This window comes from Ictalurus furcatus, chromosome 29, assembly GCF_023375685.1.
Source record: "Ictalurus furcatus strain D&B chromosome 29, Billie_1.0, whole genome shotgun sequence".
In the NCBI taxonomy this organism is placed as follows: domain Eukaryota; kingdom Metazoa; phylum Chordata; class Actinopteri; order Siluriformes; family Ictaluridae; genus Ictalurus; species Ictalurus furcatus.
This window is the reverse complement of record NC_071283.1, coordinates 14,806,303-14,825,022: the sequence shown is the minus strand read 5'-3', so window position 1 is coordinate 14,825,022 and position 18,720 is coordinate 14,806,303. Positions and strand designations below refer to the sequence as shown.

Here is an 18,720-nt window from a genome sequence, read left to right as displayed (position 1 = left end):
TATTTGTATTATTGCTTATGATTATAAACAGAGTACACACTACTGCCCCCTCCTGGTGTGGAGAAGTTCTCTTTCGTGCAGATGCAGAACATTTGTGCGTTGTTTGGTCTTCGTTTGTCGTACATTTTTGGAGGAATCGGAGGAAGTCATCGGTGTACCTTGGTTGACCCTCGATGTTTGACGATGGCTCGGTGTGTCATGGCTCTTAGAAGACACAAAGATCACTGAGATGTGAGTTAAATGCCACTTGATGTTGGCCTCGTTCTCATTGTGAAAGTCTGAGGACTTTAGAGCAGAGTCGTTTTTAAACTGTTCGCGTAATTAATTGTCCAGATTGTAGGCTCCGGCCTCGATATCGTATAGTTCGTTCCTTCACCCCAGTCCTGTCCTGTCCCGTCATAACCCTGATGGTTTGTGGTGTACAGTGTTTTCTAGCGTCGCACGTCCTCATGTCCTGCGTTTGACCTCTTAACCCTTGCACTCACACACTCACCCCCCACCCCCCACCCCACCCCCCTCCCCTGTGTTTAACACTGATAATGTTTGTGACGCTCACAGACATGGTTGTAAAACTAAGAATTCTGCAGCAGAATATTTTTTTTTTTTTTGGAGACATTCTTGCTTGTACAGTATTTGTAAGCTCTATTTTTGTATATTTAATTGACATTTTGGAGAAAATAAAAAGAGAAAAAAAGAAGGAAGATGTTATTTTATTTTATTTGTTGTTTTGCTAATTTTGTTTTATTCATTAAAAAAAATGTTGCATGTGATTGACTTGAACTGTAAATAAAAATTACCACATTTTGGAGGTAACAAAAGCAGAATCCTTGCACTTGTCTTTCTTGCTTCATTTGTGCCAGAGACATTATCAGGAGAGAAGATTAAATAATGATTAAATAATGAGTCAAATGCTGGCTGTAGCCTACGACAGGGAGTCCAGCATTTTTTTATTTTCTTTTTTTTTTTTTATCAAAAGAAGCCTTGTTGGTAATGTCTCTGCTCAAACAAATAAGATCAGGTTCCAAAGTTTCAGCTTACAGTAATGTTCATAATGTCGTCCTCCATCAACGGTGTCACGTTTACATCTCGAAGCTCGCTATCTAGCAGAGTTGGTTGTTGGCCACGCCCCCTAAATCAGCGTCACATAGCAAATCATTAAAGGAATCAAATCCATATCAATGAACCAATCAAATCTATATCAGTGAGTGAATAAATTCCGAATCAATGCACGAATCAAATCCAAATCAGTGAATGAATTGTATCCTGATCAATGAACTAATCAAATCTGAATCAATGAGCAAATCAACGAATCAATCAATTGAATCAAATCTGAATAATGAACGAATCAAAATTAAAATCAGCAATCTAATAAAAATCTGTGTCAGTGAATGAATAAATTCCAAATCAACGCACTAATCAAATCCATATTACTGAACAAATAAAATACGAATCAGTGAATCAATTCACGAATCAAATCCAAATCAGTGGCCTAATCAAATCTGTGTTAATGAATGAACCAACTCTATTAGCTTGGAGATTTCTTTTGGATTTACAGGTCTCTCTCACACATATATTGAGGAGTGTGGGCTTGTAATGTTTGTTTGATTTTGTGTGTGTGTGTGTGTGTGTGTGTGTGTGTGTGTGTGTGTGTGTGTGTGTGTGTGTGTTTGTGCGTGTGTTGTGTTTCACAGACATCAACCAAGTTGTTAAAAAATAAAAAAAAGAAACCTAAAAGAAGTTGAGAGTTACATAACCTACACTGGTGTCTGTAGAAGACTGAGGAACCTGACACACACACACACACACACACACACACACACACACACACACACACACACACACAGTTTGTAAAGTTTACAATTTATTATTAGAATTAATTTAGAAATTTAAATGAGAAATTAAATTAGGAAACCCCGGCCACAAGTGAATTTTACTTGCGGGTAATTTAGTCCCAAGATCATGTCCCCGAAATCTGGACGTGTTTCACTTCATGAGTGTTTTTTTGTTTTGTTTTGTTCTCATCAGCTTAATAAGCCCTTAATAAGATTACACAGAGTTTGTGACAGCAAAGAAAACCAGGTAACTAAAACGTATCATAAATAATTATATCTCATACGGCTAATAGTCAGTAATCAAATGTCACTATTGAGGTCAATTAATAGGTTGTGTACTGCTGCCCCCTGGTGGCCACTGCACCAGTCTGGAAACACAAAAAGTAGAGAGAACTCAGTTACCCAGAATTCTCCAGGCTGATTAACCTGGATTACCTGCACCTGCCAGAAAGGAGACTTAAAGCCAGGCTTTGACACAGCCCCTCGTTTGCACCTTTGTAGAGGGTGACCGGTATGGTATAAATCAGGGCTTTGCCTGAGGTAAGAGGCAAATAAAAAACAAGAGAAAAAGGAAAATAAGAATTGAAAAGATTATGGGGGAAACAAGCGCGAGGGGAAGAGAAAGAACCTAAGACAAATGTAAAAGATGAGAGAACTACCCGATAAGAAGTTTCTCTGTAACCCCGCCCCCCAAAAGCGACTGCTCCTTCCTTAGCCAAGCCACCTAGTGGCTTTCTTTCAAAGTGCACAAATGGGTTTGATGGGTTGTTGGTTAATAAATCAACATTTGAATCCTTGGTAAAGTGCTGTGGTATCAATCATCTTTTGAAGATGTGCTGTTATAAATAAATAACTCCAGCATGATGCAATGTATTTGGATGAAACCAAGTGAACAATAAATAAATAAATAAATAAACGAATGGATAAATGCATCACACGGAGACAGGCCATTTTATGTTTGTTTGGTTTTTTTAATGTTTTCATTGGCTGCATTTTTAGAATAAAATTGCATGAAACCCAGAATGTAAACGTTTGCATCTTTATAATCACACACACGATGGCGAGTTTAATTAAGAGCAGGCAAAGCTACCGAAGCGATCGATGGAGTTATCAGTCAGCAGAAATCGGGCCAGGCAGCGACAGGAAGGTTTGTACAGGAGCGCCGGAGTGACACGGCGGTCCTCCGTGTGCAGTCTGTTCTCTTTAAATAAGATAAAACAAAAAAACGACCATCAGCGTGAAAGTGTGAAATCCCGACAGATGGATGTGAAGTACATTCACAGCAGGAGCATGTGCAGAAGAGGTACAGCTCCAGAAATAATGCTTTACACTTTAAAAAAAAAAAAGGGGGGGGGAGGGGGGAGAATGCTTGGGTGGAAAAACGTGACCGTTTTCCCGCTTGTGACAAAGATGTGTTTTTGATTTTCTTTCATTTTGTGCTGGAGCGTTGAGGCTAATGGAGCTACCATGTCTATCTGTCACAACGTTTTCCGTAAACACACACATACTCAGACGTTCTACACGTATGCTTTCTTTAAACAATAGTGTTGAGCTCCATAATGTAGAATAAAAAAGCATTTCAATTTGAATTAATGTTTTTTTGTGGTTTCTATCTATTATTACCTAGCATTAGCAAATAGCTGTCTTCGTGTTAAACATTAGCACGTCTCTTCTTAATCTTCACAGAACTGAAGCGCGGCTTTTCAGTTGTAATTCGTTCATATTCCAATTTCCTCGGGAATTGGAATATGATCCAAATCACAACGAACTCAAATCAGAATTCCGGGGACGTCCCGGACAGCCCAAATTTCACGGACCAAATTTCAAACCTGGCAGTTTGAGAGAACTAACTGCTGTATAATAAACATGCCACGGATTCAAGGAACTAGTCTTGGAATTTCAGTTTTGACGTATTGAACACGAACACAGCTCTATGCTAATGATGGCTAATATACAATTTTAAAAAACATCAAACCATTTAAGACTTTTTTTTTTTTTTTTTTTCCCCTAGTGAATGGAAATGGAAAATGTTGGAACAAAAGTACGATTTGGTCCAAGATTCCAAAAATCAGAGGTTGACGTAATCGTGAAAGATGCTAATTACCGCTATCCTCATTCTGTAATTGTAGCGGCCCAAAAAAAATGGCCGCCCAATGACTTCAAAATGTTCAGCTACGTACATGGTGACACCAAGCATCTCTTTACTGACTAACCATTTGTAGTAAGTGGGGAAAATTTCAAGTTTTTCACCAAACTACTCCTTGGCACAAAGCTGATCGTCGCTATAAATAATAATAATAATAATAATAATAATAATAATAATATTTCGGAGGCATCTTACAGGCGTAGCACTGAATCCAGAAGAAGAGACGGAGCGAGCAGGAACAGAAAGTTTTCCAGTAAATGATGGAAGTAAAATCATGACCCTTGATATTGATCTGTACAGTATAAATAGCGTATAGCAGTCCAGGAATGTGCGATCGCACGACTTTTAATCAGTGCAATCTTGTTCTCGCGCGTCATTCGTACACACCGTCATAAATATAATGTAGCATTGTTGCTGTTCCACGTACATGTCTCGTGTGCAATGAATATAAATAAACAACCGTCGTAGGCGCGCGCCGTCTCGACGGCGTTAATAAGAGCTCGTCGTTTTCTTCGCGTTATGGATACAGATCTTTATAGAACAGCCACACGAGAAAAAGGGCACGACACCGGGCACTTAAAAAAAAACAAAAAACAAAAAAAAACCCAGCTAACACCACTAGAACTGATTTTCTAGAACAGCCTTCGTAGTCGATAGAACTGATGTGCTTGCACCGGTGCGGGCTGCACGTTCTGTAGGTTCACTCTGGAATTGAAGGGACTAGAAGACTGAAATTTACTCACGAGTAATGTTTATGTGCTAAGAAGGTACGAAGAAGAAATCTTCTGCTAGTTTATTGTATAAATCGCACGAGAGAAACCCTGAGGTACCAGAGATGGTTTCAGGACCTGTGGGTTCTCCATCATGAAGACAAGCCAGTAACGTTTTACCTTAAATATGATCTTATATAAAATAATCTACTTAAGCCAAGGAAACTGTTTGTTTAAGGGTGGGGCGGATCGGATCATTTACACCACAGGAACCTTTTTCTGGAACTCTTGAAAGAACTCGGGAACTTTACCCAGCAGTGACTTGAAGCGATAAAGCAAGGCTTTCATTCATTTCCAGGGTCGGAGGGCCAAGCATCCAGTAACAATACCTAGTGGGCGGGGCAAAGGACATGCAAATTGAGCAACTTTTAACTTGATACCAATGAGAAGCCGTTATTGATGACCGAGGAATGGTGGGGGTTTTTTTTGGGGGGGGTTTGGTTCCTAAATTTCGTTCCGGCTTGCAGATCCTGACCTGGGGTGTTTTTTACCAGAACATTTTGCTGAACTTTTTTAAAAATTTTATTATAAAGCAAGTTTCAGCATTTGCGTGTTGGGGAGTTGGTGAATCTGTAAAGCTCCAGTTTGACCAATAAATGTAGCGAGTCTCTTCTTTGAACAGGAGCTTAAAAGATCTTGAACCAGGTCCCGAGAACTAAACTCGGTTCTGGTTCTTTTAGGTGGAAACGAAAAGTTTCTGACCTCCAGAAAAGGTTCCTGCAGTACAAACACGCTTGTAGAATCTCAACTGATCCATATTTGGGTGCAGAAGAAACGTCGCTAACAGTAAAGCTTTTTGGGGGGGTTTGTTTTTGTTTTTTTTTTTCAGCTTAAAAGTACCGGAACCTTACAGAACGAGCAGTCGTGACCTCGGAAAGAGCTCGGATAAAAAGTGCATCATCTGTCAAATACTGCAAAAAAGCCCCACGTTAAACAAAGTGACATCGAATAACACCTTAATACTTAAACACTAGCATTTTCCAATCTTTTTTTTTTTGTTTATCATGGTGCAAAGTCTTCAAAACAAAACAACAAAAAAACCCAAAAACCGGCAAGCAGTAAAGCTCTTACGTCTAATATTCTAGCAACTATCGTCAAACGGTTACGAAGGCAACAGGATGTATTATTATGCTTGAACACAAACATGCCAAACATCATTATAGACACTTTTTTTTGTTTGTTTTTTATAGAAATAAATAGTTTGAATAAACTCTATGCTCTCTTCTTAAATAATTTTTCCATCTCTATAAGGACTCTGATACACATTCAATATATAAAGCATCTATGATGCACAACATACTGCAAATTCAACACGACTCTTTAGAAGAGATGTTTCATGTGGTCGACTCGGGCACCACAGAAGAGAACTTTGGAAAGGAAAATAAGACGTCGGAGCTCAACGATGCTCCGGGACGTCTGTTGCTTGCTTTTCTTTTTTTTTTTGGGATATTCACATAACATAACTCTTCGGTTGTGCATAAATAACGTATGTACAGCTTTTAAAGTCTTCAGGAGACGGATTGTCAGGAACTGAAAATGCGGCGTTGGTGAAGGACTGCACCGTTCTGCCGTCCACGCGTCTGCAATTCGTAAGCTGTACCGAATCTCACCGTGAGTGCTTCCTTCTACCTTCTATTCGGACAAAAGTCAAGAGCGAACGCCTCGGACGAACTGCGGAGTAGAATAACTTGAGGAGAAACTCGAACCCTGTGGGGATTGAATACAGGAAGTACCGCACAACACAACACGAAGTGATTTCCCCATAGACTAAAGCACTCTGAGTAGAAAGGGTAGGAGATCGAAGTCTGGCTCCGGGGAGAACACCGATGCCTGATGGATAACCGGGACAGGAGTGCGAGGTCACCAAAATCCTCACCACGTCTGCGTCACTGTTATTGCGTTTGCTGATGGAGCGTTAGAGCTGTGGTGTAACGAAACATCTCTCCAGATTTTAAGTCGTGGCTTAGAAAGTGTCTCACACACACACACACAGACACACACAACCAAGATGGATGTAAGGGTTTTGTGAGGAACGCAGAAGAGATCTCCCTAGCGCGGATGATGAAATGGACGAGCAGAAGGACATCTTCCGACATCTACGGCGAGCCATTCGGTTCCAGCTTCACACTCTTAGCAAAAGCGTTCCTCAAAGCTTCCTCGGTTCTTGAAAGCTTTTTGATCTGATCGTTTAGTTCACTGCTCCAATGTGCCCGTTTTTGCTAAGAGTGTAAAATAAGACGTTTTGGTTTTTCTTCATCCAACAGAACCAGGTGTTTACAATGGATCATCAGTTAAAGGCGGAATGTGGAAGGTGCCGCACCTGAGCGGTCTCACAATGCCATTTTTACATCACTATACGAGTTTCTGTAAGTATCCTAAGTAGAGCTGAGCAATACGCTGACTCCCTGATCAGCGTCCTGACTACTGAACTACGGGACTGGTTGAGATGCACGCTTGGACTAATCTGTATACGATCTTTTAGTGGTTCTACTTAATTAGAAATGCCTCTGTTTTTCTCACGGGGGTGGAGCCACACCAGACAGCCACGCCCCCAGTTTCTATTCGCTCATGCTTTTTAAAGTTGGTGACTTTGCAGAGTGAATTAGGCAATCTTGTCATCCTGTGTCCCTTTTCTTAATCGCAGACTTTATTCACGTTCAGTCAGACCATTTGGCATTGTTCCAATGTCGCTACCGGTTTTATTTTCCTTCTTTTTCACATTTTTTTAGAAAATGTTGAATAAAATTGACAACTGCCTGCTTTCTACACGACTAAACGCCGTGCGCTCTGTTATCAAACCTAGATATTATGATTCATATCGTGATATTTCAGCCATATTGCCCACCCCTACAAATATGGCACCTTGTACGTGTTTTACTTGAAATGCATTAACTGGAAGCAGACGGTGCTCGTGAGACGTGAGCTTGATGGAAAGTCAATGCTTTTTTTAAATGGAATTTTCAGACTTGAAATAAAAGCACCATGTCAACTAAAAGTTGCTTTTCGATGAGGCACGATATTCCACGGATGCCGAACGTCAGGCGCTTCGTGTTGAACACGCAGCATGAACGGCATGTCGGAGGTCACGACGAAACCACATGCAGATCCAAAACACTATGGTTGATGTGTTCCTAGATGAATGGGTGGATGGATGATGATGATGATGATGATGCTAGGAGGATGATACGGCACAAATCTTTCACGCTCCGTTTGGCGTAACATCTTCTACGTCCTGTTTTGCTTGGGTTTGACTAGAAGAAAACGGTCAAATTTCTAATCTGCTTCTTTTTGTGAAGCAGGACATTGGGACTCCTCTCATTGTGCTGGAGTGTTCGCAATACACTCGCTAGAATGCTAACCCGGGTTTTAAATTTCATTCCTGTTTAATACCGATCGATAACGCGCACCGCAAACCCTCAACTCCAAGTCGAGGAGTTTTCTCTCACCGTGTATGTATTTTTATAAAATTTTTTAATATATATATATATATTTGTGGTGTTCCACAACTCTGTATTCTAGGACCTCCCTCGTTTCCTTGGCTAAAAATTCCCGGTTGCAGCTCTGTGCTATAAATTTATATCCGGTGGAACTCGATGATCTGATCATCACGGTCGTCTGACGCTGTCGAGCTTGAATCGAGTCTCGAGAGAGACTCGGCGTTCTCCGTAAGATTTATCGGTCGAAGCCGAAACCTCAAAGCCGACTCGGCTACAGGCGAGTAAAATTGTATCTCCGATTAAAATACTGTAATGAGAAGTTTCCTGTGTTGTCGTCGTCACGGTAACTGAAAACTTGAAGTTAAAGATTCAGCTTTTTCCATAAAGGAGTTGTTGGTTTTCCACAGTTCGTGTCGCAGTAGAAGGCGTTAGCACAGACCATCAGCCTTTACGTGGAGGATTTTGGAGAAACCCGGCCTCTTCTTTAAAGCCTGCAGAGAAACAGCGTCGTTTTAGGGGGTGTAAACCTGAGCAACCGAAAATGAACAAAACACTTAATCTCACTTCCATCAACAACCCAGACTCTTTACTTCTACTACATTTTCACTACCTACTGTACAAATGACACGTTTTTATATTGATGTGTTCGTTCTGATAGCGTTTCTATAGTAACGGTGCATTCGCAGAGAATTAAGCCTTTGCGTTAATGGATTTTTAAATAAAATTTTAAGAAAGCTGTAATCGCATCACTGATGTGAAGTTTTCTGTAAGGAGATGTTGGTTTAACATTATGGAAGGAGTCTCCAGTGTCTGCACTTTTGCTTGCAGCCATTTTCAGGGCAGAGGAGTTTCTTTGTGGTGTCTCTGAAACATGACAAGCTGCATGGGTTGTTGTTGTTGTTGTTGTTGTTGTTAGCCTTATTAACTTCAAGAGAGAGAATAAAGAGAGGGATGGTGTGGGAACCACTGTTTATAGCTGCTATAACGCAAGTGAGAACAGGAACTAACTTGTTTCAAGGATGTTCCACAACCTTAAACGTAACTATAAATGGATAAAAAATAAAATCTTTTTTTCGTAAGTAGAAATTGTAATTGTTGGCAATCTGCTGTGGTATAAGAGTAATAAAACACTTTTGGACGTGCGGTTATAATGAAAATAATAAATAATGAAGTATTCACTTGCTTAATCATGCAGTATTTTTATTATTCAGTTCATGGATGGCAAAAAAACCCCAATCCTATAGTCTAAAAATATTCCCCTTTTTTGTGGTAAAAGAAATTGAAACTTAAAAATAAACAACGAGGGAACGGAAAGGAAGACCTCATGAGCCGAAGTTCACGTGATCATCATATTCTCGCCCCCAAATTACGCAGGCTTTATTTCTACATCTAAGACAGATGGCCTGAACCTCACTGCAGTCTCGCACTACTTTTGGTGTCATCTTCAAGATGATTCATTTTCACATTTACACTTGACTCACGAGTCACCAGTGTAGCAGCAGCTGCAGTATCAGGACTCCCCCAAGTGATTCGTCATTTAATGAATCACTGATTCACGGAGTCGGAGACAGGAAAGCCCGTGGCCTCTGACTCAACTACAGCTTCGGGTGGTTAATTTTAGCCCGGCGGTGGGAGGATTACACAGATGGGAGATCTGCCTCGAGCATCTTCGTGCCTGCTGTTCACTTCGAGGCGACTGATTAAAAACCTATTTGAGTTTCTGGTGCAGAGTCCCTGCTCTCGGGCATCACATGAGGGGTGGTTTTGTGGCAAACTGGCCTTCCTTCAATACTTCCACCATTATACTGTATATACATAGATTAGTTTTGGTTCTAAATAAAACGGCTGAGAGAAGAGATCGCCTACGCCGTGAATAATCTGCTCTGGTTCACTCCATTTTTCTTAAAATAAACAACTTTATTTATTTATCTATTTATTTATTCATTCTTCAGTTGAACACTACACAGTATTTCCCTAATAATTCCATAAACTGATCATCTGGGTCAGCTTCTATGAGAATCTTGAACATTACTGCATATTATTACAGTAACACTAAATAATAGTTCAGAGATATGAATGTACAGTGTCGCGTACTGACCTATTGTCTCGTCTGCATATTTAACCCTCTACTGCATGCATTATTACATTTACAATTAGTTTTTTTTTCAATGACTTAATTAGTTGAATTAGTCTGTAGCTGGTAAATTGTTGCCGTATGGCAACAGGGTACAATGGTGGAAAGTATCATAGTCAAAAATAACACAATGAATGAGGTGACCTTATGACCTTTTCGATCAGTAGTCCGACGTTTTAACCACTTAACAATACTTCCTGGTCATGTGATATGGCTTTTTTTTTTTCCCCAAAGTTAAAAGAACTCTCTTTCCAGTTACACAGGAAAATGGTGGTTTTGTATTACTGTACACTTGATTTTGCAAATTAAAGTGCAATAATGATGGCATTTTTATTTATTTATTTATTTATTTTAAACCGTGCTCTAGCCACATAACTGTTCCTAACAAATATTTCAACACTTTAACTCGTGTTTTGTTGCCCCCCCCCTTTCTCCTATCTGAAGTCAAGCCCCTGGAGACTGAACCGTGGTGAGATTTCAAACCCAGTGTGTGTTTTGTGGATTTCTCCGCACCTGGAGTTTGTTCACCATCTCATCAAAGAGCTTTCTGGCCTCAGGGCTGTTGGGGTCTTCAAAGTAATCTTCAATACCGATCTGTACAACAATGGACTTCAGGTTACGGCACACGCCTGGAGAGGGAACGAGAAGAGAGAGTAAAGGAAGTGTGAGTGGCTCAGCGGGAGCATTGGATATCACCGGCCGTCTGTCAAATACCACTACATGCGTTCGATGGTCAGGAGGGTACAGCTCTTTTAAGTAAACCAGACCGAATGATGAGTCTTTACTCAAGAGGCACATTTTTTTTTCAAAAAGCATTTTTATTTATTTAATTTTTTTGGATTCGTGTGTGCGAGAGAGAGAGAGAGAGAGAGAGAGAGAGAGAGAGAGAGAGAGAGACCTAGGCGTGCAGGTGATTGATTCCAGATGTGTAGTTCTGTTCAGCCATGTATGCATGCATGCAGCAATGGATTCTGGGACTTTGGATCCTGTAGTCCATAATTCCTATTCACTATTCTGTGTATGACATGCTCACTACATAGGGTGTTATTGGCCCTACTTAGTACACTATATGTTCAGTAGAACTAATAATAATAATAATAATAATAATAATAATAATAATAATGAAAATAATTCATGACTTGCATGCAGCCTATTGACTGTACTTTCTATATCAATTAGTAATTTGTTACATAATATATACTTTTTCTAAATCCAGTGTTGTTTTATTAAAGTTTAAAAACATGTTTTAATTGACCTGAGTTAAATAAAAGTAAAATATAAAATCTTAAATATTCAAATGTGGAAATTTTTGCCTTTTTTTTATATGTAAATATTAGAATCGTTCATAATACGGGAATGCATTTATTTTCCTTACAGGAATAAATGAATAAGACTTTTAAAGCAGCAGGGATAATAACGTAGGCTCTAGTCTTAAAAAAATTCAAATGAAAAAAAGTTATTTCCTCATGAATCAGATTGAGTTTCATAGAACTTTTCAACTGTAACATTTACTTAACGTTCAGATTTCCAGCTCACTTCTCAATGTTGTGTTTTTCTTTTTTTTCTTTTTTTTTTAATTGTGTGTGTGAACGGCGGTGCGGAGCAGGGTGCGGACTCACTGTTAAAGTGAAGGAGAGCTTTGGGCGTGACGGGAGTCGAGGTGAGAACCAACATCTCCAAACCCTTCAGACCCTCACGACACACTTCAGCGGCCACTTCCTGATTAATCTCACTGACGTGGTCCAGTTCCAGCACTTGCAGCCTCATACAGTTCCTCGCTGTAACACACACACACACACACACACACACACACACACACACACACACACACACACAGCATTTGTTACACACTGTGATTTTGGTGGATGTTCGCTCAAGTTAGCAGTGTTGAAATTCTAAACAAATAGAGCTTATTGTTTGTGTGTTGCCTTCGACTCTTGCCATGCCCACAAAACACCAGAAGAGGCGGAGCATTCTGCATGAACAGGTCTGACTGACGGGTGAGTAGAGATGACCGCGTGTCCTGATTAATCGGATGATGTTTCTCCTCTGAGCAGATGTTTTTACTGAAATTATTAACTAATATATTATAAAAGTGTCCTGACTTCAGCATTAACACCTTACAGTGGGTCTTAAATCCAAAGAAATAAAATCAATTAACTGCAATTTATACATGATTTAACGGTAATAAATCCTGAATTTCATCTTTATCCAACAAATAAGTAAGGAATAAAACGTCATTTCCTAGAACAGCACTTCCTGAAGCGTTTCATTTCTCCACAGCAATTTGCCAACAGATTATTCATTTATTAACAAAAGGCACGTCGTACTTTTTATCCATTTATAGTTACATTTCCTGTTGTGCAACGTCCTGGAAACAAATTAAAGTTCTCACTTGCAGTAACCGTTACAAAAAGTTACAGCTTTACTTCTGACTGTTACGAAGCGCTGACGCTGGAGACTCCTTCCGTTTAATGTCTCCGTCCAAGTCGCTGTGAATGTGCCGTTACTATAGAAACGATCATGTATTACAACGTCACCTAATTGGATCGTTGGCTTATTTTAGCTACTCGTTGAAGCCAAAAATACAGTTAAATACAGTGATGATTTAAAGCTTCGTTTAGGAAAGAAGGTGAAGCAGCAGAGCCGTATCGAGCTCTTACTTCAGACTAGTCATTCTGAATGTACTTTAAGTCATAAATGGAATAAACCCTCTTTCACGGAGTAAAAATACAGAATAGGCTTTCAGACTTCCAACATAAAAGCCCTGGTGGGAAAAGGCCAAAGCCATTATTCCTAAATGGAGGAAATCCAGTAATGCTGGAAGTCTTTCTTTACTCAACGCCGAGTCGTTCAACATGTACAGGTTTCTTTATTCAAACGTTATTATTTTACAGGGTAATTTCCTGTGTAGCATCTTTTTATAAAACTCCGTCAGATGCATTCATTATTTCCATCATGTACTTGCTTTAAAAGAGGGCCTTATATAGCCAATGCTGCTGGATGTATTTTTAGAAGATATTATTAAAAGCATGACGAGTAGTGGCTGCTTTTTATATTAATAAACATCCTATTTTTCTCTTTACGGGGTTTCTTTTTTTCTCTCTCTCTCTCTTCATTCTTTTAAAGATGAAAATCTGTCATTTTTGAACAGGTTTCCAGAGCTGTAGTAATTATACACGTTAAAATACCTTTAAACTGTAGATGCGCCTAGTTGTCTTGTATTAAAATCCTTTTGCTGCTGAAATAAACTCCGCCCCCTTCTCCGAGGGATGTGCTAACGTTCCAAACATTACTAGTGCGTCTTCAAACCCTTTTTTTTTTTTTTTTTTTTGTCATCTGCTCAATTCCCTGTTACTCACCCAACGAGGCCAATCCCTGTATACCACATCCAGCTCCGCCCACTCCCAAGGCTCGTAGGTGTGGCCAGCACCGGCCAATCGTCTGCAAGCAGCGGTTACTGAAGCGGGCTGGTTGTTGACTATTAAACATAAAATGGAAAAAAATAAATAACAAATGTACACATCGCACCCGTTATCGAGCGCTAGTGCTGTAACTAACATCGCCGTGGCTAAAACTTGAACAAATCTCACACACGCACTTGATTTGTGTGTAGTGTTTTTCCGGATAACAGTGTTCAACTTTTTTAGCTTTACAATTCAGCTAGCTAGAATTACCCATTTTACAGTAGTAAGATGGTGACTAAAAATGTGAAGTGCCCCCTAGTGGCCTGGAGGACTTCTGATATGAGCGATGTTTAAGACAACCTTTTTTTTTTTTTTTCTTGTTAGCTTTGATTAATGCTAATTATACTGCTAGTACTAATATATTTAAACAAAATAAGTGTCATTTTTATTTCGCAAAGGCATTTTATTTTCAGGGTTTTCCCGTCCTCCTGAATTCTCCCACTCGATGTAAATGTGATAATCTCTTCTTCTCATCTACATAACGCTTAAAAAAATTAGAGTTTTGTCTCACCAGGGATGTAATGGTGCCACCTGTAAGGAGATGATGTCCCTGCAGCCTGCTCCCAAAGCCCAGATCACCTCCTGACCCACTGGATCTGTAGCGCTCCTGGGGAGAAAAACCAAATCACATCTCGTCACTCGGGAAAGACCCTGGTTCTAATTTTCTCTGCATAAGAATGAGCACAGAGCAGCGCTCCCCTGGTGGACTGACCGGTACGTTACAGCCTGTAGGGCGCGGCAGTAGCAGCTGGCCAGCCACAGAGAGCGATCGGTCAGCAGGTTTGGACAATGAGACACCTTCAGAATGAGCAGGTTTCCTCCCGTCGCTTTCAGCAAGGCCTCCAGACCTTCCTCCAGACACCCACTAACACCAAAATAGAAACTAGTTAGACTTTGATTTCATACGTACAAATTAGAAAACACATGACGCTATCACTAATGCTAGCTGGCTAGCTGGTTGCTAGTTTGGTGCTTGGGAAAGCAAACCAAAGGCAAGCTTTTATAGAGATGCGCAGCCTGATGGTCACTTCTGAACAGAGCACTTGTGTGTAAATTAATGATTTTGAAGGGCAGGTATTAAATTTACAGAAGCCTGTATTTCCTGCCCTTTAAGACAATGGAGTATCCCACCGAGTACTGGGAAAGTACCGTGTGCTCTTCAGATATTCCTCCTTGGTCTCCTTCTTTCCTCTCTGCCTCGGTTTGAGGTTCTGCAGGATCAGAGAGTGGGTCTGCGTGCACCACTGAGAGAGCGTGCACAAGAACTGGACACACAAAAACAAAACCCTGAGTTATTTAAGCACTGAATTGAACGCTGATCATCAAATAGCTGATTAAGTTTGTACATGCAAGCCTGAGTGATGGGAACGTGGTCTTAAAAACAAAACAAAACTGGGAACCTTGGAGGAGATGCGAGCGTTCTCCAGCAGCACTCTTGTCCAGACGGCGGGGTGACGCGCCACAAACCTCCAGTCGCGACACACCTCGGCCGTCCTCAGCAGGGTTTTAGTGTCCAGGTAGGTAAAGATGCAGAAAAGCGCCGCCCGCATCTTGAGCACCTCGGGGCTGATCACCTCGCTGGTCTTGGACGGGCTCTTCTCGTGACGGCAGAGTTTGTAGCAACCTTCAGGACGGCCTGAAGTGAAAGCAACCGCGAATGAAAATGGAGTAATCGATGAAATTCCTGATTCAACAGTGATGTCATGACTATATGCCAATTCTTTTGGGAATGGGTTAAATGTGTTTCTTGAGTTACTTTTATTAGTCTGCTTTGTTTTTTCAGCTGTTTTTATTTTCATCACAATTTCTAGAAGCAATTCCATGTTCTGTTCTACTGTACTAGCAAGGTAACATGAGTGAAATGGTGGCAAAACTGGCTAACGATTAGCATGTTATAACATATTTATTCACAAGGGGAAGCATATTGGTTTTTCATCCCAATAATTCTAGAACTGGCAACATTTGGCATTTAAATAGATTTAGGTTGACTTTATGCAAGCCATGAGGTGTGGGGGAAAAATGTGGGTGGGGCATGGGGATGGGGAGGGTGTTTTCCATAGTATACAGTCTACTTCACACTGGATTATACCATTGGTACAGTCCACATGGTGGTGCCAGAGCACCACAAACAAAATGCAAACCTCACTGCTGCGTCCTACATGGCTGTTCTGTCAGCCAGAGTATGAGATCGAAAACCAATTCTACATCACGCAGTCGGTTACAGAGCCACCAGCTGGGGCATCCTGATCCTTCTGGGCTGCGGAAGGCTTACTCCAACACTGAAGACCTTCATATCTTCAGAACAGCATCACAAGGAACCCTGACTGTGAAGCTGTGCCCAGTTCAGTTACAAACAAGCTCATTATTTCACTGGGAGCCTATTTTTCCCCTTCAAAATACAGCACTTTGAATAATTTTTAATATTCACTGAACATTTCTCATGTAATTTAGTACCTAAATGGGTGGGGAAAAGGTCTGAAGCCATGTGCTACATTACAGTTTTCGTCACACTGTGATCACATTTAATTTTTGACCCGAATTAACTGGCTTTTTTGCAAATTACTCCAATGCCACATTTTATCAAGGCAATCTGAAACAATGAAAATTGGATCAAAATATGAGTAGAATCTAGTTGTGCTCCCACAAACCTAGCTGATCTAAGCCTCATGTTAGGCAGAAGAAGCCTCGGGTTAGAGAAAACGCACTGTTCAGCCATAACGTTAAAACCACCAGAGGAGAAGCTCCAGACTTGGTGATTTAAAAGCCTTGGATTGATGGAAACCGTTTGGGTGGAAGACGCCTTGGCTGGTCAGGGGACGCTTCAGACTGGGCAATAGAAGACTTTTTTATCGGACAGAATCCCCAGACTGGGTGGAAGAAGCCTTGAGTTGGACACAAAAAGCCCTAGCCTTGGTGTGGAAGCCTTGCATTGGAAGAACCCCCAGTTTGAAAGGAAGAACCTTTTGGGTTGGTCGGTGGATATCTGGGTTGGATGGAAGAAGCACCAGGTTGGGTGGAAGTCATCTCGAGTTGGTCTTGGGTTGGAATGAAACATCAGATTGGATGAAGAAATATTTTGCTTGGACAGAACAAGCTAGAGATTGGGTTAAAGGAGCCTTGAGTTGAACAAAAATAGTATTTATGATGTCAAAGTGGGTTGTCAAAGAGGACCACCATCACGGCAACAACGTACATGCGTCAGATCAAGTGGACATGTTTGGTTTTTCAAGCACTGTGGAGATACCTTGTCTCATTTTTCAAATATGCTGGATGCAGGTTCTCTCTCTCTCTCTCGCACTGTGGTGTCTTCCCACTGAGGAAGATTAAACTGAATGTTTTCCAGCACCACCTGCAACTCTCTGGTTTCATCAATCACTGCCTACTGAATTGAAAATGAGGTGGGAGTAATCGCTCGACTCGATTCGCTCATGCATACCAAAACTGAAAAGCTGAGAACATGTGCCACAGGTAGGAGAGAGAGAGAGAGAGAGGGCAGGTTTTTTGTACCTTTTTCCAAAGATGAGTGAGAGGGAAAAGACAGACGGTGAGGAACTGCTGGGTGCCTGTCAGGTTGGCTTCTTTTCTCTTTTTTCTTTTTTTTTGGGCTTGTTAGTCACACTGTAGCAGTGTAGCGCTTACAGATCAGTGTGTTTGCCAATTACTGTCATGGGGTACAACATGGTGAGAATTAAAGGAGCAGTTTGACCTGAAATGAAAATTTAAAGTTGTTGCCCATAAATGTCACTTGTTAGCCAAGACGTATTCTATGTCCAAAGTTGAGCTCTGAGGACGGCGTCTGTGTGTCGTAACAGTCGGTGGTAAAGCTGTAACTTTAGGTTTTCCGACATCTTTAGGACGGAGTAATTTTATACTAGTAGTTTATATTAACATGACAAGCTACATTTATTTATTATTAACTTCAAAGGAAAGAAAAGAGAGGTGAGGGGACAACTGTTTATCGCGGTTACGTGATGACATGAATTCATTTTGCTGCAGATGTTCCACAACATTAAATATTCCACTCCAAATGCAATTATATTCTGTGTATATTTGGATTAGAGCCACAATTAATTCCAAAAAAAAATCTAATAAATGAGCATCCGTTCAGCAATCGCTCATCCGTGTCGCTCTGGCTGATCTGAAGTCAGTGAGTGGGTTGCTGTGTTTTATTACTCATCTCTCTGTGACGCGAGATCTTGCTGTTTTGGCCTGCTCTGACATTAATGCACTCACACTGACCTACTTTTCCTACTCGCACACATACACACACACACACACACTGCTGAGACCCACAGGACGCCCATCTGTTGTCCCAGAGTGTTTCCTGTACCGAGCGGTTGTTACCTGTCCCCAGCCGGTAGCCACTGCGGTGAGGGCAATGCTGCTGACACTCCGCCCTCCTCTCCTGCTCCCACATTTCTGCCTCGGACTCGGTGGTGCGTGAGGCCACGTCGGAGACGTCCCCTTCCTCGCCCTCCGTGCTGTTACGGTACGGCCGCCGCTGCCAGTTCTGGATGGCTTGCTTGCGGAGGCCCCAGTTGCGGCGCTCGTAAGGTGAGGGTTCTCCCGGACGGCACTGCCCGTGGTAGTACTGAGCCTCCAGACTGCCCTCCAGCGCCTGCAGCTCAGCGCTGTCACTGTCGTAACCCGCCACCGAGGCCTGGGACGCCGACTTCGACCGACCAGACGCCCTACGAACCAGCAGTGTGAGATTTTTAGGCATGAACTGTATGGGACGCCTTTTGGACTATAATAACATTCCATTCTTCAAAACAGTATCAAAATATACAGTATTTAACAGACCATACAGGATTTCGCTGAGTTTTTTTGTTTGTTTGTTTGTTTTTCTTGTGACTGAAGCCAATAATGCTTCTTTTTTTTTTCACTGTGCTTTACTTGAATTTGCGAAATTGCAATTACATGACACGTTCTTT

General features: G+C 41.1%; 1 protein-coding gene across 1 annotated transcript in view; it reads right to left on the bottom strand.

Annotated features, from left to right (window-relative positions):
* Positions 1-8,377: 8,377 nt before the first annotated feature.
* Positions 8,378-18,720, bottom strand: part of fbxo41 (F-box protein 41) — a 29,524-nt gene continuing 19,181 nt past the window's right edge. Inside the window, exons 5-13 of the mRNA XM_053618849.1 lie at positions 18,131-18,477; positions 15,187-15,422; positions 14,936-15,051; positions 14,499-14,651; positions 14,298-14,393; positions 13,682-13,800; positions 11,939-12,097; positions 10,833-10,948; positions 8,378-8,676 (exon numbers count right to left, since the gene is read on the bottom strand). Of these exons, the coding sequence (XP_053474824.1) occupies positions 8,614-8,676; positions 10,833-10,948; positions 11,939-12,097; positions 13,682-13,800; positions 14,298-14,393; positions 14,499-14,651; positions 14,936-15,051; positions 15,187-15,422; positions 18,131-18,477 (1,405 nt within the window). The 3' untranslated portion in view covers positions 8,378-8,613. The remainder of the gene's footprint in view (positions 8,677-10,832; positions 10,949-11,938; positions 12,098-13,681; positions 13,801-14,297; positions 14,394-14,498; positions 14,652-14,935; positions 15,052-15,186; positions 15,423-18,130; positions 18,478-18,720) is intronic.